The 23,200-nt window shown below is 38.8% G+C and overlaps 2 protein-coding genes across 2 annotated transcripts in view; both read right to left on the reverse strand.

Annotated features, from left to right (window-relative positions):
* LOC311128726 (titin-like) overlaps positions 1-23,200 on the reverse strand; it is a gene marked incomplete at its 5' end in the record, with an annotated part of 168,109 nt that overhangs the window by 121,391 nt on the left and 23,518 nt on the right. The window contains 36 exons of the mRNA XM_084160971.1: positions 1,661-1,744; positions 1,855-1,932; positions 2,144-2,314; positions 2,611-2,772; positions 3,148-3,222; positions 3,431-3,571; positions 3,949-3,999; positions 4,172-4,249; positions 4,458-4,514; positions 5,027-5,095; positions 5,523-5,597; positions 5,925-5,969; positions 6,071-6,103; positions 6,435-6,461; positions 6,556-6,633; positions 6,729-6,938; positions 7,286-7,300; positions 7,401-7,668; positions 7,769-7,843; positions 8,107-8,290; positions 8,397-8,682; positions 8,797-8,916; positions 9,061-9,348; positions 9,468-9,758; positions 10,094-10,372; positions 10,550-10,843; positions 10,949-11,227; positions 11,314-11,595; positions 11,703-11,981; positions 12,110-12,397; positions 12,506-12,784; positions 12,887-13,168; positions 13,285-13,563; positions 14,008-14,289; positions 21,641-22,204; positions 22,468-22,746. Coding sequence (XP_084017097.1) covers positions 1,661-1,744; positions 1,855-1,932; positions 2,144-2,314; positions 2,611-2,772; positions 3,148-3,222; positions 3,431-3,571; positions 3,949-3,999; positions 4,172-4,249; positions 4,458-4,514; positions 5,027-5,095; positions 5,523-5,597; positions 5,925-5,969; positions 6,071-6,103; positions 6,435-6,461; positions 6,556-6,633; positions 6,729-6,938; positions 7,286-7,300; positions 7,401-7,668; positions 7,769-7,843; positions 8,107-8,290; positions 8,397-8,682; positions 8,797-8,916; positions 9,061-9,348; positions 9,468-9,758; positions 10,094-10,372; positions 10,550-10,843; positions 10,949-11,227; positions 11,314-11,595; positions 11,703-11,981; positions 12,110-12,397; positions 12,506-12,784; positions 12,887-13,168; positions 13,285-13,563; positions 14,008-14,289; positions 21,641-22,204; positions 22,468-22,746 — 6,627 coding nt within the window. The remainder of the gene's footprint in view (positions 1-1,660; positions 1,745-1,854; positions 1,933-2,143; positions 2,315-2,610; positions 2,773-3,147; positions 3,223-3,430; positions 3,572-3,948; positions 4,000-4,171; positions 4,250-4,457; positions 4,515-5,026; positions 5,096-5,522; positions 5,598-5,924; positions 5,970-6,070; positions 6,104-6,434; positions 6,462-6,555; positions 6,634-6,728; positions 6,939-7,285; positions 7,301-7,400; positions 7,669-7,768; positions 7,844-8,106; positions 8,291-8,396; positions 8,683-8,796; positions 8,917-9,060; positions 9,349-9,467; positions 9,759-10,093; positions 10,373-10,549; positions 10,844-10,948; positions 11,228-11,313; positions 11,596-11,702; positions 11,982-12,109; positions 12,398-12,505; positions 12,785-12,886; positions 13,169-13,284; positions 13,564-14,007; positions 14,290-21,640; positions 22,205-22,467; positions 22,747-23,200) is intronic.
* Positions 15,332-20,000, reverse strand: LOC311128751 (palladin-like; the record flags this gene model as incomplete). Its single annotated transcript, XM_084161000.1, has 4 exons — positions 15,332-15,618; positions 17,250-17,537; positions 17,629-17,919; positions 19,943-20,000. The coding sequence occupies 4 exons, from the start codon at positions 19,998-20,000 to the stop codon at positions 15,332-15,334; spliced, it is 924 nt and encodes a 307-aa protein (XP_084017126.1).

Here is a 23,200-nt window from a genome sequence, read left to right on the forward strand (position 1 = left end):
GAATGTGTTTGAATTACATTCGGAAGGTATTCAGACCACTTGACTTTTTCCACATTGTTACGTTACAGACTTATTCTAAAATGGATTAAATAAAAATGATTCCTAATCAATCTACACACAATACCCCATAACAACAAAGTGAAAACAGGTTTTTAGAATTTGTAGCAAATGTATAATTTTTTAAAAACAGAAATACCTTATTTACATAAGTATTCAGACCCTTTGCTATGAGACTCGAAATTGAGCTCAGGTGCATTCTGTTTCCATTGATCATCCTTGAGATGTTTCTACAACTTGATTGGAGTCCACCTGTGGTAAATTCAATTGATTGGAAATTATCACACCTGTCTATATAAGGTTCCACAGTTGACAGTGCATGTCAGAGCAAAAACCAAGCCATGAGGTCGAAGGAAATGTCCAAAGAACTCTGAGACAGGATTGTGTCGAGGCACAGATCTGAGGAAAGATACCAACAAATGTCTGCTGCATTGAAGGTCCCCAAGAAGTTTTGGAACCACCAAGACAAAAGTTGACCGCCCGGCCAAACTGAGCAATCAGGGGAGAAGGGCCTTGACCAAGAACCCGATGGTCACTTTTACAGAGCTCCAGAGTTCCTCTGTGGAGATGGGAGAACCTTCCAGAAGGACAACCATCTCTGCAGCACTCCACCAATCAGGCCTTTATGGTAGAGTGGCCAGATGGAAGCCACTCCTCAGTAAAAGGCACGACAGCCTGCTTGGAGTTTGCTAAAAGGCACCTAAAGGACTCTCAGACCATGAGAAACAAGATTCTCTGGTCTGATGAAACCAAGATTGAACTCTTTGGCCTGAATGCCAAGTGTCAAATCTGGAGGAAACCTGGCACCATCTCTACGGTGAAGCATAGTGGTGGCAGCATCATGCTGTGGGGATGTTTTTCAGCGGCAGGGACTGGGAGACTAGTCAGGATCGAGGGAAAGATTAACAGAGCAAAGTACAGAGAGATCCTTGATGAAAACCTGCTCGAGAGCGCTCAGGACCTCAGACTGGGGTGAAGGTTCACCTTCCAACAGGACAACGACCCTAAGCACACAGCCAAGACAACGCAGGAGTGGCTTCGGGACAAGTCTCTGAATGTCCTTGAGTGGCCCAGCCAGAGCCTGGACTTGAACCCGATCTAACATCTCTGGAGAGACCTGAAAATAGCTGTGCAGCGACGCTCCCCATCCAACCTGACAGAGCTTGAGAGGATCTGCAGAGAGGAATGTGAGAAACTCCCCAAATACAGGTGAACCAAGCTTGTAGCGTCATACCCAAGAAGACTTGTAAGAAGACTGTAATCGCTGCCAAAAGGTGCTTCAACAAAGCAAAGGGTTGGAATATTTATGTAAATGTGATATTTCAGTTTTTTTTTTTTTATACATTTGCAAAGATTTCTAAACCTGTTTTTGCTTTGTCATTATGAGGTATTGTGTGTAAATTGATGAGGGGGAAAAAAATAATTTAATCCATTTTAGAATAAGCCTGTAACGTAGCAAACTGTGGAAAAAGTCAAGGGGTCTGAATACTTTCCGAATGCACTGTTTATCAAAATGTGACTTTCAAATTATCTATTGAGGTGAAATGTAATGACTGCATTTTAGAATGTAGAATTGTAGAACTAATTTAATGCTGTACAATACCTTTTACTTCAGGGGTTTCTTTGGGCTTAGGTGTGACTTCTAATTTTGCAGTGGGAGTAACTTGCTCTGGTTTCTGGGGGACTTCTATTCAAACAAATTAATAAAAACATAATTCACTAAAAGGAGCTCAAAGTTTCTGAGAATCATGTATGTACCAACGTGTGCTTGAGGAGAAGTCATGGTTTCTAGCATACCTTTTGTGAGAGCAACTTCATCCTCCTTTTTAGGTTTAGTTACTGTTTTTTTCTCTGGCGGCTCATCCTTCTGTTGCACTTTTTTTAAGACATACATGACATTACCAAACAAATTGAAATACAGTACAAGCATGACAGCACAAACACAATATAAACAAAATCTTAAAGATTTCATTCTGTTCAAAAGACTACCAAGAGTTTTGAAGATGAAAGAAGAGTAAAACAATGGAAAGGAAACATTTCTAATAACATCAACATTTTTAATATCCAAAGATATTGAAATATATACCTTTCTCTGCGTGTATTTCCTTTGGTGCAACTGGCTCTGGCTTGCTAGTTGCTTGCTGTGGCTTTTTAGCTGTCTCTGCCTTTGGTGCTGCAACTGGCCCAGGCTTGCTAGTTGCCAGCTTTTTATCGGCATCTGTCTTTGGCCTCTCCGTTGTTTTAACATCCGTGATAACTTAAGAGAACATTCGTCAGTTGTTTTTTGCTACTTAAATCATCGATGGATGAAGAAGAGAAACTATTATGTGCTAATTACACTCTAACGAGTGCTTCACACATTTACAAAGAGCATGCAATGACAAGAAATAACCACAAAAGGACAACAATTTACAGAAAACATTACACAAGTTCTGACAAACAAACCTACAACATACTGGCAAACCACACATTATTTTTATCAAGAAACAATCAGATTTGTGGATTGCATAAGAAGAGTACATATACCCTTGAGGATATATGACTTTCAAGTACCTTTTGTTGGAGTAGTATCTGTCTTTTTGGGAATATCCTTAGCTGCAGGTGGTGGAATTGCAGATTCTTCATTCTTCGTGAACTCTGGTACTTTTTTGGGAACAACCTTAGCTGCAGGTGGTTGAGGTGTGGGTTCTTCTTTCTTGATGATTCTTTCTGGTACTTTTTAAGAACATTATGATTAAATGGATGTTTCACCCAAATCACAAATTGCCAGCACATATTCTATCGACCTATTGAGTCAGCAATCCAATATTTGGGTTTGTTTAAGCTGTGGCTAAGGAAACAACCCAATCTTGGGATTGCTGACTCTACAGATTCATATATTGCTTGCTAATTATCCATATGATAATTTAAGAATTGTCATTTGGGAGAACAGGAGAATTTGGGACAAGTAAAAAACACAGCTAAAGAGGTTAGCATAAATAAGAAGAGACAGCTTCGTCACAACACTTAGAAGACATTTACAAACAACACAGCTTAAGATGTACAGTATATTGCAAAGAGTGAACATTTTTGCTAAACTAAAAGCTTTACCTTTTTGTGAAATTTCCTCTTGTGGAGGTGATTCTGGCTTTCTAATGGGCTCAGCTTTGGGGTATTCCTCAGGAACTTTAAAGAACATTTGTTTTGTTTTAATGCTCAATAAATACTTCAGAGTGAAGCAAACAAAACAAACAAATGCATACATGTCTCATTTCAAACATGAATAAACACAGGTAGACATAAAGACATGGTGTTTGACTTGGACAAAATAATGCATACATGTCATACAAGGACAAGAGTAGGAAAGAGCAATAAATACAATATACAACAGTACCTTTGGGGTGAGGAGCTTCTGGTATCTTTGTGGGAGTGGGTTTTGGCTTTGGTTGAGCTTCAACCCTAACTGCAGGTGCCACTTCTGTCTCAGGGGCCACTTTGGGCTCAGGAGCCATATGAGGTGTGGGTTTAGGCACATCTTTCAGGTAATACAGAAACACTACCATTAGCAACTATTAAGAATAGACTTATAAAAGATTTAAGACTAAGAGAAAACAAGAATACACAAATGACAGTAAACAGTTCAATAAGAAAGTATCCAATGCTCTCAAGTGAATTACTTCACAGGCATTGATGAGACTAACAGTGAGTATGTTTCACAAACTGTCAAACCACAAACAATGACAAGCCACAGACACATTAAAAAAGATGGAATAAAATCACATAGAAAAGACAACACATTTGAACACGCACAGACAATGAGATGAATACGCTATATGATGTAAAGATGAAGTGTTCTTTACATCAAAAACAGTTTATATAAAGTGTTGGCTGACACAAAAAAAGGTGCAATACCTTTGCTGGGTTCTGGTCGTGAAATGGGCCGCTTTGGTTCAACATAATCTTCTAAAATAAATTAAAAATTTACTAGACTTATCTGATAAGAGTAAACACATTTAAAATGCTAAGAATCAAATCAGCGTACGATTAGCATTAAGAGATCAACAGACAAAGACACAAAGGACAGACAGAGACAAGAGCGAGAGATAGATAAAGTAACACAAACACACAACATTACCTGTAGGGGTGGGATAAGGTTTTTCATGTTCAACCAGTGGAGTGATCTTTTCTTCATGAGGCCTTCTTGCTTCAGGTACTTAAAAACATTGTGATTCTATTTAAGTGTCTCACTTTGTACATACGCTGTACATTGTAGATCCTACATAACTGATGACATCAAACATATTTGACATAAATCAATTATTTTTGATACAAATGAAGAATCATTAAGAATGGTTGACAAACAACATAGAATGAAACAGAAAGGAAAGAATAACCTTAGAAGCACAGGGTCATGTGAATACCTTTGGTCAGAGCTGGGGCTGATGGTCTCTCCTCAGGTTTCTTGTAAGCTTCAGGAACTTCAAAGATAATTCCTTCATTAGAATACTAACTACTGCACAAATACTACTGCCTTATGCGCCAGTAGACACAAAGGGGATATGTTAGTAAGGAGGCTAAAACTATTGCAAAAACACTACTGCCTTACACGCCAATAGACACAAACACGGTCAGTAACTTAGTAAGTACGCTAATACTACTGCAAAGCTTTGTCTGCAGTAATTTGGTATTGCATTAATACTGTATGTGTTAATGAAAGCACTTGACATTTAAATTGATATTTATACAAATAGATATTGCCGCACATTGGCAGACTCACAGACAACAGACAACAGCAGGTACGTACAGTAGATTATGACAGACAAAAGAGTTTGGTTGGACGAACACATATAGGAGTGTTTTTCCTTGACAACATGTAGACCCAAAGGCCATTTGTCAAGAGAAGTTACAAAGAAACATCAATTTTGGCACGTTTACAAGCTTAATTCACAGCCATAAGCGTACTGTCATAAGCTGTCTTATCTGTCAATACCTTTAGGTACTCCTTCTCTTGTTCCCACTTGAGTTTTGGAAACACTTTCATCAATGGGTGTCCTTTCTCCTGATGAAAAACAAGGAATCAACTTAGCTAAGGACATTTAAAAAAGTTAAAATTAACACGTCTAGGAGTGACACAACATATCTTTAAAAAACTGATAATCAAATAGGATTGAAGATGGAACACCATACAACATTTAATGTAAATCAGTAGATTAATGGTGATACTCAGAGATTAATCAATGATCCTGTATTTACAGTACAACAACTGAAGAAACACAGAAAAGAGGGATCAAATAAAAGTGTTAGTAGAAGACAACTAGGGAACATTTACATGACATACATAAAGTGCACATACACACACACAAACACACACACAACCTTTGAACCGATTACAGTTGACAAACAGAGAGATTTTTTGCCATATGCAGATATTTAGTAATTGTTACTTTATCGACTGAGATGTTATCTCCAAAATACTGTTATTATACCTGTGTATGAAGAGAATTGAAGTTCTATCTTTTCTTCTTGCATTTCCGAAATTTCTTGCATTTCTTGCTCAAATTCTAGTTAGTATATGAAATGATAATAGTTAATGGTAATAATACATTGTTGGAATAAGATAATATACACATAAACACATCAATTGACTAGTGACACTAAAAACAATTAAACTACAATGAATAAACAAAAACAATGAAATTAAGAATGAATGAATAAATGATAAGGAAGTGATGATGGATTGTTAGATTTTTTGTGATGAGTTTAAGTGCCCAAACAACAGGCCCAACTAAAGGATGATAAGTATTTATTATTAGGAATGAGGTATTTATGAGGGATGAGGTATTTAAGTATGTATTATAAGTCGCATGTGGGATTAAAAGGTATTGTACCTTTAATTTCTGTCCTTTCTTCATAATAGTATTCAGCGGATTCTTCTTTAGGTTAAAAACGGAAGAAATTCTTAATTGTACCATAAAAGATCCCAGTTTAGTTTAAGTAAATGTTCAACTTAATAATTAACATGTGCCAATCTTACCTTTGTATGCTTGTATTGATGAATCTGGGACATCTAAGGGTGTTGTAATAAATAAGTATGAATATAAATTGACAATATACACATGGTTAATGTTTACAGAAGATTAGATTGGGGTGGTTATTTGCTATGACACTAAAACCTCACATATCCAACAAAGCCTGTCCAATAATATACCTTACATTTCATGTTAATATTCATGTCATAAAGACACTTAGTATAAAGGGTTTCGGAAAATTCCTAAATATTTTGTCACAGTGATTATTTTCTGTTGTTTTCTATTGCCTGACCAACCTATAAACTCTGGTTCTTTAAAAGGTCTTTGGGAATTGTTATCTGAATTTGGCAAGCTGAAAATAATACTCACCAAAAGGAACCCTTCCTAATTCAATTTCTGTGAAAGGAGGAAGTAAAGGTATTATAACACGAGAATAATAATTGATGTATATAAATGCCTATACGCATATCTAGCTAATAAATGTACAGACCTTTGCCTGAAAGGTAAAGTTCAGCTGTGCTTTTAGCTTCAACGTTGGGTTCCAACCGCGCAATCACCGAGTAAACGCCTACAGGATTAGTAATGAAGATTGCTGAGTTTCTCATGATTGTATTTTTATTTGTACGAGTATAAAGTACATTTACTTGACTAAACTCTACACACCTTCATCATCAGAGGTTACATTGCGGATGGTCATAAAGTGTCGTCGGCCTTCACTTCTGAAGTTATACTTTGGGCTCTCTTTAAGTTCCCAAGTGTCTTTGTACCATGTAACGATAGCATTGTCGAAGGACAACTCGCACTCAAAGGTAGCAGATTGGTTCTCATTCACCTCAATGCTCCGGATGCGTTTGGTGAAGTGAATTATGCCAGCTAAAAGCAGATAATGGGAATCAGTCTTAGCATTGGCAGTTGGGGTTTAGTTTAAAACGATGAGTAACATTTGTATCTTAAATGTTACATCCTTTCTTTAAATAATTTATTACAAATGTAATTGTGATTCTTAAGTGGGATCTTAAATATCTAAGTGAATCTATGTTAAATGCAGTAAAACATAAAGAAGTCAAACATAAAGAACAAGAACAAGAAAAATCTAACAAACAAAGACGTAACAAATACATGTACAATAAGAGCAGCAAAGAGGTTAGTAAGTTATATCCTGGAGGCAAACTAAATGATATCCTAAAACCAAACTATTTGTTCAAACTATGGTCCCTTACCTTGTTGATCTCCATCTGTAAATTAGTATGGGATTAAGAAATATATCAATTCCCAGTATAAACAATAAAGTACATCTCTTTCATGAGGACTAAAAAAACATAAACGAGTACCTACCCCCAACGGTCAATTTGGCGCTGGAGATATGTGGGCCACATACAACACGGTAGTTGCCTTGGTCTTTGGTTTGACACTGCTTGATCTTCAAGATGTGACGGTCACCGACAATGCTGATTTCATATTTGTCGTTGTTGTCAAGCTTCTGAGTTCCCTTGTACCAGGACAGGGTGATCTCAGGGTAGTTGATTTTGATATCACACTCAAAGGTTGCTGTGCTTAATGGAGTGGTATCTTGGTCTTCGATGTCGCTCACCAGAGTAACAGGCTGCAGATAAAAAGTATTTATTATCAGTGCATATTCTGCCGAACCTAACACATTTTAGTGGACGCATTCTATTAATTAATCTATTAGGAACATTTAGTACCTCAGCCTGCATTCTTGATTGCAACTCAGCCATAAACCTGGCCGTATCCTCAGATTCTCCTCCATGCTCAGTTTCCTGGATCAGAAAAATTTAAAGTTATAATAATATATTGTATTCACAATAAATAGTTATTTACAGCAGGGCTCAACATTATGGTAAATCCCCAAAAGCAGAGTAGTTTTTGCTGCTCCTAAGAACAGCTTGTGAAGAAGCCTTGGTGGGCAGCAAGCTATCCTGGATGACTTACTTCCCTGTAGGGTTGAACCCTTCCTGGGCCGGTACCAATGTCGAGCCCTGCTTAGTCCTAGATAGGCCATTTAAATTATTTATTATCTTACCGATTTTCCACTTTCTGCTTCTTTCTCCCTCTTCAGCTGCTCAATGGCCTGAAGAAGACAACGGTAGTCAGTGATTCCGTATTCTCTAACAACTTTTTCATAGTCTTTGGGGTCCACACCCCTAAGAATCTCCACGAGGTCAATCTCTCCCTCCTTCTTTGGACTCTTCTGTTTGGATGGTGTCCTGTGTGTGAAGAGAGGGATACATATTGTAGTAATAATTTAAAGTGTCTCTCATTAGATGTTAAAGCTATTGGTGGCATTACATATTTATTTACAACAACACATACTTCTTCAGTTTTGCTCTGAAGTCTCCATCTACTCCCCCAGCGTCTTTCCTTTCCTCAACATTCAGGTCAGTGCTGCATTCTATTTCTCCAGCTTTGTTAGATGCGACACATCTGTACTGTCCAGAGTCAGATTTGGTTATTTCTTTGATCTCCAACTTGGCATCTGGGCCTTTCTGCTCAATAATGATACGACCACCATGAGTGATCTGCCTCCACTTGCCCTTCATCCATTTCACATTAGGAATGGGATCACCTCCAACTTTGGCAATGAACGTTGCAGTGCCCTCTGTGAGTCAGAAACAACATCAAGTTGGCATCATGCACAAGCACGGTAAAATATTTTCTAAGGATTTTGAGGTCAATGTTTAGATGTAATTGAGAATAAGTTAATCATACTTACTCTCTGTTACATTGACACTCTGGGGCTCATCTACGAAGAACAAGTTGTCGAACCTCTTTGTTGGAGTCTTTGCTGGGGCTGGGGCTGCAGTAGCAGCGGCCTCAGGTTTGGCTCCTTTTTCTGAAATCAAACAGAATTTCAGTCAAGCAGCTCCCCAGAGGGAAAATCACAATGAAATGTCAAATTGCAGCATTGGTGACAAACTGTACAGTATACAAAATAGGAAAGTCAAGAAAGTACTTTTTCACAATATGACCTTGTTACCTCTAATTGTCACTCTGGACCTTGCAAATTCACTTCCCCCATCGTTGGTAGCCTTGCAGAGATAGTCCCCTGCATCTGTTTTTGATGTGCGGAGGACCTCCAAAGAGGCATTGCCATCAGAAAAAACAACTCTGCAGTTTGTGGAGGATTTTATCTCCTTCCTGTCCTTCAACCAATTAATCTTCAGAGGAGGGGCTCCATTGACATGGCAGCTAAGCTTCAGTTTCTCACCCTCGTTTACAGTCACAGGTTTGAGAGGGATGTCGAATACAGGGCCCTTCTTGTGTTCTGGTGAAGTTTAGTGAACAACAAAGATTTCTTTTATAGAAGCATGCACAAGAATGTTGACTAGTGATGCAACAGAATGCATACAAATATAAAATGGCAATACACACAAAGATACACACCTGAAATGTTAAGTGACACTTGGTAAGAGGCACTGCCAGCTTCATTGGTGGCTGTGCAGGTATAAACGCCACTGTCTGAGAGTTGGGAGCTCTTGATATACAGCATGGCCACGTTGCTCTTGAATTCCATTTCGTACTTATCAGAGGCGTGAATTTCACTGTGATTCTTGGACCAAATGATGTCCATGGGTTGAGATCCAGATAAACGACCCTCAATCTTCACCAACTGACCCTCTGCATCTTCCCTTGTCTCTGCGGGCTTCTTGGTGAAGTTGGGGGAGATTTTGCGCTCTAGTGACATAATAAATTGTACAACATCAATAGGTTGAATTATGACAATTATGTCCTTGAATCAAAATATAGAGCACACTATAGCAAGATGTAGAGAAACAATATTATTTGTAAGAATTTTGGAATATTTTTTTCTGGAACCGTACAGAAATAACAGAAAATACAAAGATATTGCAAGGTAATGGTAACCATATGTACAACAGATTACACACATTTGTAATGGTAACCATACAGCCTACTAGTGTTTACTGTACCTTACACAACTAGTAATCATAATACTTTACCTGAAACATGTATAAGAAATACATGTAAGAAGATTCTTTAAGGATTTTTACCTATTTTCACTTGACAATGACAGATATCAGTTCCGGCTTCATTGGTAACTTCGCAAGAGTATTTCCCAGCTGCCTCAAAACTGTCACTGTTAAGCACATCCAACATACAGTAGGTGTCTGTGGTTTTCACAGTATACTGATAAGAGGCATAGAGCTGTTTCCCATCCTTCAGCCAGGTGACAAATATTCTGGGCGTTCCAGAGTATGTGCATTCAAGTTTCAAAGGTTTGCCCTTGACAACTGAAATGTCTGCCAGCTTCTTGATGAAGTGTACTGGTTCTGAGAGGAGCAATAGTGAAATTAAGTTACATCACTGTTATTAGGATGGTTCGTGCATGAAAAAAAGACTATTTCAACACAAACACAGTACTAGTACTTGCTGTGGCTTATCGAAGCCATACTTTTAACGATGAAAGACTTTAACAAGAACAGGAAATCTGTAAAAAATCTACCAACCTTGAACTTGAAGTGTGAGCTTAGCTTTACAAGATGCAGTTCCAACACTATTTGTAGCTATACAAGTGTATTCCCCAGAGTGTTTAATTTCACCTCGTGCAATTTTTAGGGCAGCAGTGTTATCATCATAAGACATTAAGTATTCTCCATCATTTTTTAAAGATCCATTGTCTTTTAGCCAGGAAACCTCCAAAGGAGAGGATCCTACAACACAACACTCAAATATGACTGGCTTTCCTACAGCCTGTTCAAGACTAGTAAGTTTCTTGGGGAAGGAAGGTGGTGTTTTGACATCTAGAATGGAGCAATTAAACAGAAGGCATGTTTACATTTGTTACTATGCGTAACATTTGTGAAGATAAAAATGAAGCAAGCAAAGAAAACTAAGACGAGCATCACCTTTCACTGATAAGCGGCAGCTGTTGGAGGCAGATCCAATTCTGTTCTCAGCTTTGCATGTGTATTCACCAGTATCAACCTTTGACGGTTTGCTTAGTATCAAAGTCGCAATGCCATTTGAGAATGCCATTTGGTAAGTATTGGTAGCACGAAGCTTTCCGTCAGCTTTGAACCAGGACACGCTAATATCAGGGGTTCCTCCAATGCGGCATTTCAAGCAAACTGGATCACCAGAAGTGACTTCCATTGGTTCCAATTCCTCAACAAAGAATGGTCGTTCTAAAGTGACAGATAAAAATTGTTAAATAAAAAAATTATCAAATTGATATGATTGAATGCATATGATTGAATTGAGATGCTTTTACCTAATAAGGTCACTTGAGCATGGCAGATATCAGTTCCGACTCCATTGGTAACTTCGCAAGAGTATTTCCCACTTGCCGTCATGCTATCACTATTGAGTACTTCCAAGATGCAGGAAGTCTCTGTGGTCAACACGTTATACTGATAAGAGGCATAGAGCTGTTTCCCATCCTTCAGCCAAGTAACAAATATTTTGGGAGTTCCATTGTATGTGCATTCAAGTTTCAAAGGTTTCCCCTTTTCAGAAGACATGTCCTTCAGCTTCTTCACAAACTGTACTGGTTCTGGGAGGAGCAATATTCAAATCAGTAACGTCGCTGTAGTTTCGGTATGTTAGCATATGCATGAAAAAAAATACATAATTGTAGAATTCCTTGCCATGCTAACTAACCTTTCACGAACAGATTAACTGGGCAACTTTCCTTCCCAGCATCATTAATAATCTGGCATGTATACTCTCCAGCATCTGATTTGGTGACTTTGTATAGCTCCAAAGTAGCTGTATAGCCCCGGAGAGCAATTTCACAGCCCTGTCCAGACACAATTTCCCTGGTGCCCCTGAACCATTTAAGTTTCAGTGGGGCACTTCCCTGGACTGTTGCTGAAAATGTTACATTTGCGCCAGGCAGAGCTTCCTTTGCCTGAGGTTTTTCCACAAAGGATGGAGGTTCTAAATAAGAAAAAATAAATGTTGTACAGCGTAAGTATTTTCTTTCGGAAACACATCACCTCTCATGCTGGATTTCTTTTTCTCCATAGGATAAAAATCCATGCTGACAAGTCTACATATCTACTGACCTTGTACAATCATAGAAGCACTTGTTTCACTGGCTCCTGCACTGTTAATGGCTTTGCATGTGTATATTCCAGAGTCTGACAACTTAAGAGTTGACACTTTAACTTTGCAGGTGTTGTCACTGCAAGTTATCTCATGATTTGGTCCACTCTTGATCTCCTGACCAATGTGGTGCCAAGAGATAGTGAAAGGTGGAGAACCTGCAACTTTGCATTCCATTTCACCAGGTTTACCAACAATAGTATGGGTGTCTCTCAGTTTCCTGATGAATGTGGGTGGAATCCTCTTATCTGTTTAAGAAAGAATAAGTAATGACGGATCGTAAATGTAATAAAATGGCAATGGAGTGTAAATATCAAATTGAATTAATCGGAAGGTATGATACTAGTGGCACCAACCTAGGACAGTGAGGGTTGTCTTGCAGGAAACACTGCCAACCTCATTTTTGACCTCAAATTTGTATTCTCCGGTATCAACTCTCTCTGTCGACATGACTTTCAGGCTGGAGATATTTTTTGAGAAGGTTATCTTATGCTTGGTGCCAGAGGAGAGCTCGACACCATCCTTGAACCATTTAGATTTCAGTTCTGGTGTTCCGGCTACAGTGACTTCAAGAGTTGCTGAATCACCAGCCTTGACATTGAATGACTCTGGGCTATCCACAATGGTAGCCGGTTCTGAAAATTAAGTAGGACCATAATTCATATTTAGAAAGCAGAAACTTACCAAATGTATGTCAATGTAATCTTCATTGAGGGGGGAAATAGAGTCCTACGAACCTAAGACAGTGAGGTTGGAAACACATTCCACAACTCCAGAATCATTTTTGAGTTGGCAGGTATATTTGCCACCTGTGGTTTGGTCAGCCTTAAAGACCTTCAGGGTGACCACGCTGTTCTCGAAGGTGATTTTCCGGTTGTCTCCATCCCTAAGAACATGATCCTTATCTTGCACCCAAGAAACAGTTATAGGCTGAGAGCCTTTGGCAGTGGCCGTCAGGGTGACTTCTTCACCCAATTTGACTGACTGGTTCACCAGTTTCTTCACAAAAACGGGTGCTTCTGAATAGTGAGAAAGGATTGATTGTGGTGAGGAGAAGCAATCATACAGGTAATGTTGTATGTATGAATATAACTAAAATATGTTGAATATCCATTGAGGGTATAGTTTTACTGACCTCTGAGTGTAACTGTTATATGGCATGTTTCAGATCCTACTTTGTTTGTGACCCTGCACTCATATTCGCCAACATCTGAGGGGTCCACTGCAAGAATATGGAGAGTGGCAGAGCAACTCTCATTCACCATCTTATATTTCCTGCTTTCCTTAAGTGGCTTGTTGTCTTTGTACCAGATTATCTTAAAGGGTGCTGTGCCATACAGTTCACAGTATAGCAAAGCATCTTTTCCTTTGATCCCCTCTACAGGTTTCGGTACTTTCATGAAGCTTGGTGGATCTAAAAAACAACACAATTGGCCGATCAGTTTCGTTAAAGTAAGAGATTCCAGGGCAAGCAGGTTGCAAGATTCCAGAGCAAACAAGTTGCATCTACGCAAGCATGTGGACATTGGTAATCATAGAGAAAAGAGGGCTTCAAAGGATCATGCTTTTTAGTCCATGCTAGCAGATGTCCAAACTGTGCAATGGTATAATCCAAGTAGTGACCATTAAACACAATCAATGGAATTTTAAAAAGGTGGAAAAGTCAAGAAATAATTATACATGCTGCAACTATTTTAAAGGAAAACCTGACATCATAACACAGACTGAATAAACTACAAAAGGCAATGTCAAAAATAAGTCACTCTGTCAGTGAAAAGGAGGAGGAATCATACGTTCGGGTTCATGCTATAGAGAACGAATGAACTGCAAAAGGCAATGTCCCTTTTCAGTGGCTGACCTTGCACTGTGATGATGGTGCTGCAGCTTACAGCCCCAGCATCATTTTGTGCCTCACAGGTGTAGACTCCATCATCAGCATTTCTTGTGGAGCGCAGCTCAAGGACTGCCATTGAGTCAACAAAGGATGTTCTATAGTTGTCACCATCTGTTATCTTATTGTCATTTTTGTACCACTGCATTCGCAGAGAGGGTGCACTTGTAACTTTGCATTCAAGACGGAGTGGCTCGCACTGCTTCACGAATGTTGTGTGTGGCAATTTCAGTACAAATTCAGGAGGTTCTGCAAAGCCCAAGAATATGAAGTTAGAATTCTGAGAACTTCAAGGGTTGAAAAATTATCAGCAACAAAGAATGGGATGATGATGGGAGGCAGCCAATGGGTCACTAGATGGGAGAATACATTTGTTATATTACATAGATAGACAACCCTGAAAAAAATATATAAGCATGGGTTATAGGTGATGAAGGCAGATGAAGGAGCGATGAAAATGAAAAAAAGAGATGGAATTAAATGAATGAAGGGTGGCAAAAAAAAGAGTATAATCCAACCTTTCACCAATAAATTGGTTGTACACTTCACAGCGCCAGCATCATTGCTAACTTGGCAAGAGTACGTTCCACTTTGCAAAAATCCAACTGAGTAAAGATCTAAGGAGCAAGATAAGCCTTCCAGTCCAACTGAACATGATGGTCCAGTTATCAGTTCAGTGTCATCCTTGAACCAGTTGACTGTAAAAGGAGGTGTTCCTTGAAAGGCACCCTGGAAGTGTACATTGGCTTTGGGAATGACATCCTGGGACTCAGGTTCAGATACGAAGCTTGGTGGCACTAAAACCCATTTGAAGAAAGATGAAATGAGACATGAGTTCATCAACTGGTGCCTAGAGAAATGTAAGAGTAAGATTTAGGAGTAAATCTAAAAACTAAAAGTATGACTCTGACCTTTTGCTTTTAATGAACCACTGCAGTCACTACTTCCAGCTTTGTTTGTGATTTTACACAAGTACTCTCCTGTATCCTCTTCCTCAAAATTCTTAATTTCCAAAGACACAGTGTTGTCTTTGTGCTCTAACTGATACTTGGTTTTACTTGCAAGGACACTGCCATCTTTGGTCCATTGCACTGATATTGGCAAAGAACCAGCAACTTTGCATTCCATATAAACCAAAGAGCCCAAAACCTCCTGAATCTCCATTAATTTCTTGATGAAAGTAGGAGCAATGACTTGTTCTGTTTCAAAACAACAACAACAATCAATTAGCAATGGAGAGTAAAATCGACTTTTGTAGTGTTTTTATAACTGAGAAATTCAAAATAATTTCTCACTGACCTACGACAATCAATTTAACCTTGCAGCTGCAGGTATCAACAGAGTTTGTAGCCTCAAACAGGTAATCCCCTGCATCTTCCAGTTGTGTAGACTGAATCTTCAAACTACTGAGGTTATTCTCAAAGTTAAGTTTATTTTGCCTGCTGGGTATGAGTTCTGTTCCATCTTTTGTCCACTTTACTTTGATCTCAGGGGTGCCAGAGACCTTGCACTCCAAACTGACTGGATCACCTAGAGTGACATTTATCACTTCTGGTTTTTCTATAATCTTAGGTGGTTCTAAAATACAAACAAGCAGACATCAGGATTAGCGACAAATGTAACGATCAACTTCAAAATGTTAAACTTGATCATAATTTAAATCAAGCAAAGACACACCTTGCACCATCAGGGTTGCAAAGCACTTGTCCTGTCCAGCGTCATTTGCAACCTGGCAGGTATATTTTCCGCTGTGACAGGCTTCACAGATCGGAATCCTTAGAGTTGCCACATTATTCTCAAAGATCCTTTCAGTTTTAGGATCTTCCAAGATCCAGTTCTCATCTTTTTTCCATTGTACAGACAGAAATGGCGACCCCATCACAACACACTGAAATGTAGCGACACTCCCCAAAACAGAGGAAGCATTTTCCATCTTCTTTACAAAAGACGGTCGAGCTAATGTGAGGAAAACATTTCATCAGAATAATAAATTGAAAATGCAGACATTTTCAATGTGAAAATTGACTTAGAGAAATAATGATCATCATAAGTGACTAACCTTTCATAGACATTGTGGTGCTACATGAACAGCTTCCCACCTCATTTGCAACTGTGCACTGATAAACACCAACATCTAAAGCATCACATTCCTGTATTTTCAGGCTCATGACTTTACCACATTCATAAATTGTATGCTTCTTATTGGTTTTGATCTGCTTTTTATCTTTGTGCCATGTAACCTCAAACGGACCAGTTCCTGCCACTTGGCATTCAAAGACAGTCACAGAACCCTTCACGACTTCAACAGGCGTTAACTCTCCAATAAATGCTGGTGGCTCTGAAATAAGGAAGCAGGTTTAAATGAGTTGGGGGATTGTGTCAATAAACATCTGAGCAAAATGTTTAATTACTGGCTCAAAAGACTAGAAGTAGGCTAAACCAACCTTTCACGGCTAACTCCATGCTGTAGCTCTCACTGCCTGCCTCATTGCAGGCCTCACAGAAGTATACTCCACTGTCTCTGGCATCAGCACCAATTATCTCTAAGCTCGCCACAGACTTAACAAAGAACATTTTGTATTTGTCACTACGACTTATCTCATTCCCATCTCTGAACCAGTGCATTTGAATTTCTGGAGTGCCACCAATATGGCACTCAAAGTGTTTATTTTCTCCAAGTTTCACAACTGATAATTTGTCAGGTTTTTCAAGGAAACTGGGAGGTTCTGCAAAAAAGATGAACTATTCGTAAATATACAGTATATTAACATCAATAGAAATTCCCAAATATATTGACTAAGGTAAGTTGAAGATCAATGCCAACCTTTGACAAAGAGCGTTGCCTGGCAAACATCAGAGCCAACGTCATTATGTATTTCACAGACATAGTTTCCACAGTCTGACGTTTTGGCAAAGAAGAGCTCCAGGGAAGTAGAGTTGTAATCCTTAATCACAGAGCAATCCGAGCCTGATAAGATCTCCTTCTTGTCTTTAAACCATTTAATGGTCAAGGGTGGCGTGCCAGACAAAAGGACATTAAACTGAACCTTTGATCCAGGCAAAACATCCAGTGATTCAGGTTTTTCTAGAATAGATGGCGGTTCTGTTGATGAAAGGGGAAGATGTGCATTGTTAAAGTTGCTCTCACTTTCCAATATACTGGATATACACTGTATCTAACATCAAAAGACAATCCAAAGCTAACAAACCTTTCACGAGCAAGGCACCAGAACACTGGTCTTTGCCTGCCTTATTACTAGCAATGCAGGTATAGCCGCCACTATCAGCACTATCAAGACGACTAATTTCTAGAAATGCCGAGTTCTCAAAGAATGTGAATTTGTGCTTCTCATCGGTCTTGATCTCCTTCTCATCTTTGTACCAGAGTACAGATATAGGCAGGGATCCAGACACAAGACACTCCAAGTGGGCAAAAGATCCTTTGATACTCTCCATTTTCTCCAGTCTTCTTGTGAAAGATGGTTTAATCGTTTGATCTATTATAAAAGTAAATAGTATATGGTGAGTACACTGAAAGACGGCGGGGTATACATCAATTTAAGATTGATTCAAATAAAAATGATCCACTGATCAACAAACCTAGAACAGTGATTGAAGCCTCACAGGTGCTGCTTCCAACATCATTTGAAACCTCAAAGGTGTATTCACCACTATCACTTTTCTCTGTAGAGAGTATCTTCAGTACAGAGCTCTTATCTCTGCTCTGTACTTTGTATCTTTGACCTGATGTCAGCTCTCTTCCACCCTTCAGCCATGTAGCTTTGAGGACTTTAGATCCTGAGAACCTGCATTCAAGAGTAGCTGGATCTCCTGTTGTTACACTGATAGACTTGGCTTGCTCAGTAATATTTGCAGGTTCTGTGATAAACAAAATATTAAATGAACAATCCACTATTCAATAGTACAACACTGTGATAAAAATAAAATATAAATTGCAATAGTAAAAGACCTAAACATCCAACCAACCTTTTACTGTAAGCGTGGCAAGACATTTCTGACTTCCAGCCTCATTCTGTGCCTGACAAATATATTTTCCACCATGTTTCATCTGAGTGTTTCTTAAAGTTAACACTGCTGTTCTGGTCTCATAAGATATCTTTATATGTCCGTCTTCTTTAACTTCATGATCCTCCTTTATCCACAATACAGTCATGGGCAGTGATCCCTTTAAAGTGCACTGCATAGAAATCTCTGAGCCAACTAAAGAACTGATGTTCTCTATTTTCTGTACAAACGAGGGTGGTTCTATTGAAGGAAGACCATATATGTCAATATATATTTCAATAATAACAACAGGCCACAGTCTATCAAATACAGATAGCTACAGTATATTCCTATAAATGTTGACTTTTAACCAACCTTTTAATGTAATTTGGCAATCACATGTTGTCTTCCCAACTTCATTTGCTACGTTACATTGGTATTTTCCAGCATCCCCAGATTCACATTTAAGAATCTGAAGAGTGACTACGTCATCTTGTATATTTATCTTATGCCTTTTGTCATTTCTGATCTGCTTGGCATCTTGATAACAAGATATTTCAAACGGAGCTGAGCCTGAAATAACTCCTTCGAACACAACATCAGACCCTTTCGCAACTTCTTTGGACTCAAAAGCTGTCACAAACATGGGAGGTTCTACAACAAAGATAAAATAATGTTATTATTCTACACAGACAATAACATAGTACAGATAAACTGTAAAAGTGAATACTGAACACACCTTTAACTGTAACTGTGCTGCTGCAGCGGTCACTACCAGCATCACTTGATGCTACACAAACATAATCTCCACTATCATCAACAGAGCAGTTGACAATCTCCAGTGAGGCAACTGAGTCAGTGAAGGACAGTCTGCATTTATCATTTGAAGCGATTTCAGTCTCATTCTTATGCCACCTAACATTGATCACAGGACTGCCAGTGACTTTGCACGTCAACATAAGTGGTTGTCCATTTTTCACCAGTTTTGATGGCTCAAGCCTCATTGAAAACGTAGGTGGTTCTGGAAATAATTGATGATAACAATTACTTCAAAAGACAGTAACATCAAGAAAAGCAGTACAAAAAATATACATAATTGATCAAAGAAAAGGCACCTTTCACAAACAAGGCTGCAGAGCATGCCACCTTCCCGGCATCATTGGCCACTTGGCAAGTATAGTTAGCCGAGTCACTGGGTTTCACTGAGTGAAGTTCCAAGAAACTTGATGAAGCGTCTTTCTTGATAAAAGTTGTGCCTCTAGTGGTTATCTCCTTGTCCTCTCTGAACCACTTAACAGTAAGAGGAGCTGTTCCAGTGAAAGCAGACTTCAAGACAACAGTAGATCCTGGTACGACATCTTGGTTGTCAGGTTTTAATGTGAAGATTGGAGGTTCTAAATTCAGTTTGGAAGAGACAAAATATTAATGTATTCGTTCAGCTTCATTACGGCCAAAATAATGTAACACTATTATACTACTATTACGCTATGTTACTATAGTAAGTATAGTTATTCTAACCTTTAACACATAAGGTTCCACTGCTCTCTTTAAATCCAGCAGAATTTGTTGCCCGACATGTGTATACTCCCTCATCACACTTTTCTATTTGGGTTATTCCCAATGTAGCCGTGGTTTCTTTCATTTCAAGTTGATATTTCTGTCCAGCTGTTATTTCTTTATCGTATTTGTACCAAGAGATGGACATGGGCTGAGATCCAGATACTTTGCTCTCCATAGTAATGTCGTTACCAATATTTCCATCAACTTTCTTAAGATTTTTTGTGAAAGATGGTGGAAGAACACGATCTGTTGAGGGGAATATAACTTTTTAAATTATAACATTCTTGTGGTTTCTCAAGTCGTAATTATGAAAAAAAGCATAAACTACAAAACAAACCTAGCACTGTGACTGAACAAGAACACTGATCTTTTCCGACACTGTTGGACACTTCCATTGTGTATTCACATGTGCCTCCTTTCTCTGCCGCAACAATCTTTAAGATGGCTACGTTGTCTTTAAGGGTGATTTTATATTTTCGACCTCCTGTAATCTCCTTTCCATCTTGGAGCCATTTCACTTTAAGATCCGGGCTTCCTGCAATTGTGCATTCCAAGGTTGCTGATTCCCCTGAAGTCACGTTGATGGATGCAGCTTTCTCTAAGATTCTAGCGGGTTCTAAAATGTAATTATACAAAGATATTTAGAATTGAAACATCAACATTGGCCCAAAATAATATACTTGTGTGAAATATTCTAAATCTAACCTTGAACTGCTAAAGAGGCTTCACATTTTTGTTGACCAGCCTCATTCTCTGCTTGGCAAGTGTACTTTCCACCATGGCAAATGTCAACAGCTGCTATTGTCAAAATGGCGATATTATTCTGAAATGCCATGGTGATTTTAGGGTCATCATCCCTAAGCCATTCAGAATCCTTCATCCACTTGACAGTAATAGGGGCAGATCCTTTTATAGTACCCTTCAGTTTAACAGCATTGCCCAAAACTGCTGTAGTGTTCTCAATCTTCTTTGCGAATGATGGTGGTTCTAAAAAATTACAATTATAGCAATAATAGTAATTATAATTTAGAGAAATACATAAGTAAGAGGAATAAGAAGAATAAGAATATCCTCCATTAATGTGTTTTATTTTAACTAACCTTTCTGTTTGGCAATTGTCTTTGCAGTGATTGAACCAACATCATTTGATACAACACATTGATATTCCCCAACATCTGCACTTTCAAATGAGCAGATCTCCAAAGAAGCAATGGAGTCCTGAGAAACAATCTTGTATTTCCTATCGGAAGTGAGTGGTTTCTTACTCCTAAACCAATTGAATTCAAATGGGGCAGTGCCTGCAACTTCACATTGGAAGAGGGCAACAGTGCCCCTCACAGCTTCAACCATTTGCAATTCCTTTTTGAAGGATGGTGGTTCTGAGAAGAGATATTTGATACAATTTCACAATAATATAATATTCAGAAGACAATATAAAAGATCGTAACTATTCTATGTAACTGACACAACAAACCTTTTATAGTTAACTTGGTGCTACAGCTCTCACAGCCAGCTTCATTCAGCACTTCACATGTGTAATTTCCACTGTCTAACAAAGCAATGTCACTGATCTCCAAAGTAGCAAAACCGTCCTTGAAAGTGATTTTGTATTTCTCGCCAGCCGAGAGCTCTTTTTCACTCAGAAACCAGGTGACATGGAGTTCAGGTGACCCTTTGATTTTGCACTGCAAACGTGCAGTTATGCCTTGCTTCCAGACCAAGTTGGGTTCCAGTCTCTTTACAAAGACTGGGGGTTCTGCAGGATGTATGCATTGAACAATTGAACAATTCAAAACAATGTTTTAAGTCATTGCTAATTAACAAAACTCAGAAAAAGAGGAGGAAATACAAGTTAAAAGTATAAGATTTTGTCAAAAGGCAGTTGAAGATGCAGCCAAAAGATACAGCTGGGTGAAGGTATAGCTAAATCTACAAATCTATCTGATCACAATCCAAAGATGTTAATTTCCAGATGTGCATATTTCTTGTGCCACAAATACTGCAGAAAGCTTGAAAATTAACTGCTTAGCCTTACCTTGAACCTTTACTGAAGTGGAGCAACTTGTGCTTCCAGCATCATTGGCAGCTGTACAGACATAGTTTCCAGTGTCTTTAAGGTTTCCTTTTGGAATATCAAGAGTGACCATCTTATCTTCAAAAGACTGTTTACAATCCATTGTTTGATGGAGCTTTTTGCCATCTTTTATCCAGGTGATGGACACTCCGGTATCCTCATCCAACTGACACTCAAGGTGCAGTGGATTTCCAACAGCGACTGACACTGATTCAAGTGTTGTCACAAAAGAGGGTTTGTTGATAACCTTCATCTCTGTGCTGCACACAGCAGTTCCAACACTGTTGAATGCTTTACACAGGTAAACACCCTGATCAGTAAGTTCAAGTTTTGATATTTCAAGAATATATTTATTCTTTTCTGAAGAGATTTTGTAGTTTCCCCCCGAAGAAATGGCATTGTTGTCTTTATGCCAGACAATAGTCATCGGTGAAGATCCAGTGACTACACACTGAATGTTTGCCTTTTTCCCAACATACAATGTCAATGGATCAGGCTTAGTAATAAAGGCAGGTGGGAAAAGTTCTATGAAATGTGAAAATAAGAAACATAAAAAAATACATGATAAAACATCATAATTAACAGCATATTAAGATTTATTTCTAAACCTGACAAAATCCTATAACCTGACAAATCACAAGGGAGATCATTTATTTTAACTTTTTGAGCGAGTATTGATGACCATAACTAGATTTATGGAGGGAAGAAGCACATCATATTCCTAAAACCATGACCTTTGGTACGGCAACCTGTTCAAATATATTAAACAAAACGTTCAGTTCACTCACCAGTTACGTTGAGTTTGGCGGCACAGGTGTCACTGCCGTTCTGGTTTGTAGCCTTGCAGGTATATTCACCACTGTCAGCTTTGGTTGGGCTCAGAAGCTCCAATGAAGATACCAGTTGCCGACTGATGATCCTGCAACTTGGACTCTCTTTGATAGGAGTGCCAGACTTGAACCACTTGAACTGCACATTTGGTGCATCTTCAATCTCACATTCGAACTTGGCCTGGCTGCCAATATTGATCTCCACAGGCTGGATTTTGTGCCTGAAAACCGGTGGCACTATAATGTGCAGGGAAAGGGAAGAAAATAGTACAATTAACACACTGGCTATAATTCTAGTTGATGTAGTTAAAACTGGTGAAATGGTGAACCTAGGATGGAAGGTTGCAAACAGGACTGACCAGGAGTGACTGTGGAGGGAAATGATGTTAGATTTGGATCAAAACACTTTAATGAAGAAAATGAGACCAAGATGAAATGTCCAAGAAAGCATGCAGAAAGAGGGTTTCAGGACTCAATGGGGAAGACGAGAGTGATGTGGAGTCAAAGAGGATGACGGGGAATGGACCAGAGGTGGGTTTTTAAGAGAGTGATATGGGTAAAAAGAAGATACATTGGAACAAGAAAGCAGGAGGATATGAGGGTGGTATCAACGGAAATCGTACTGTAAATTCATGGTGATTTTAAAGTAAAGTGAATACATGCTAGGAATCACCAATGGAAGTGTATGTTG

This window comes from Coregonus lavaretus, assembly GCF_964263955.1.
Source record: "Coregonus lavaretus genome assembly, chromosome: 5".
NCBI lineage: Eukaryota > Metazoa > Chordata > Actinopteri > Salmoniformes > Salmonidae > Coregonus > Coregonus lavaretus.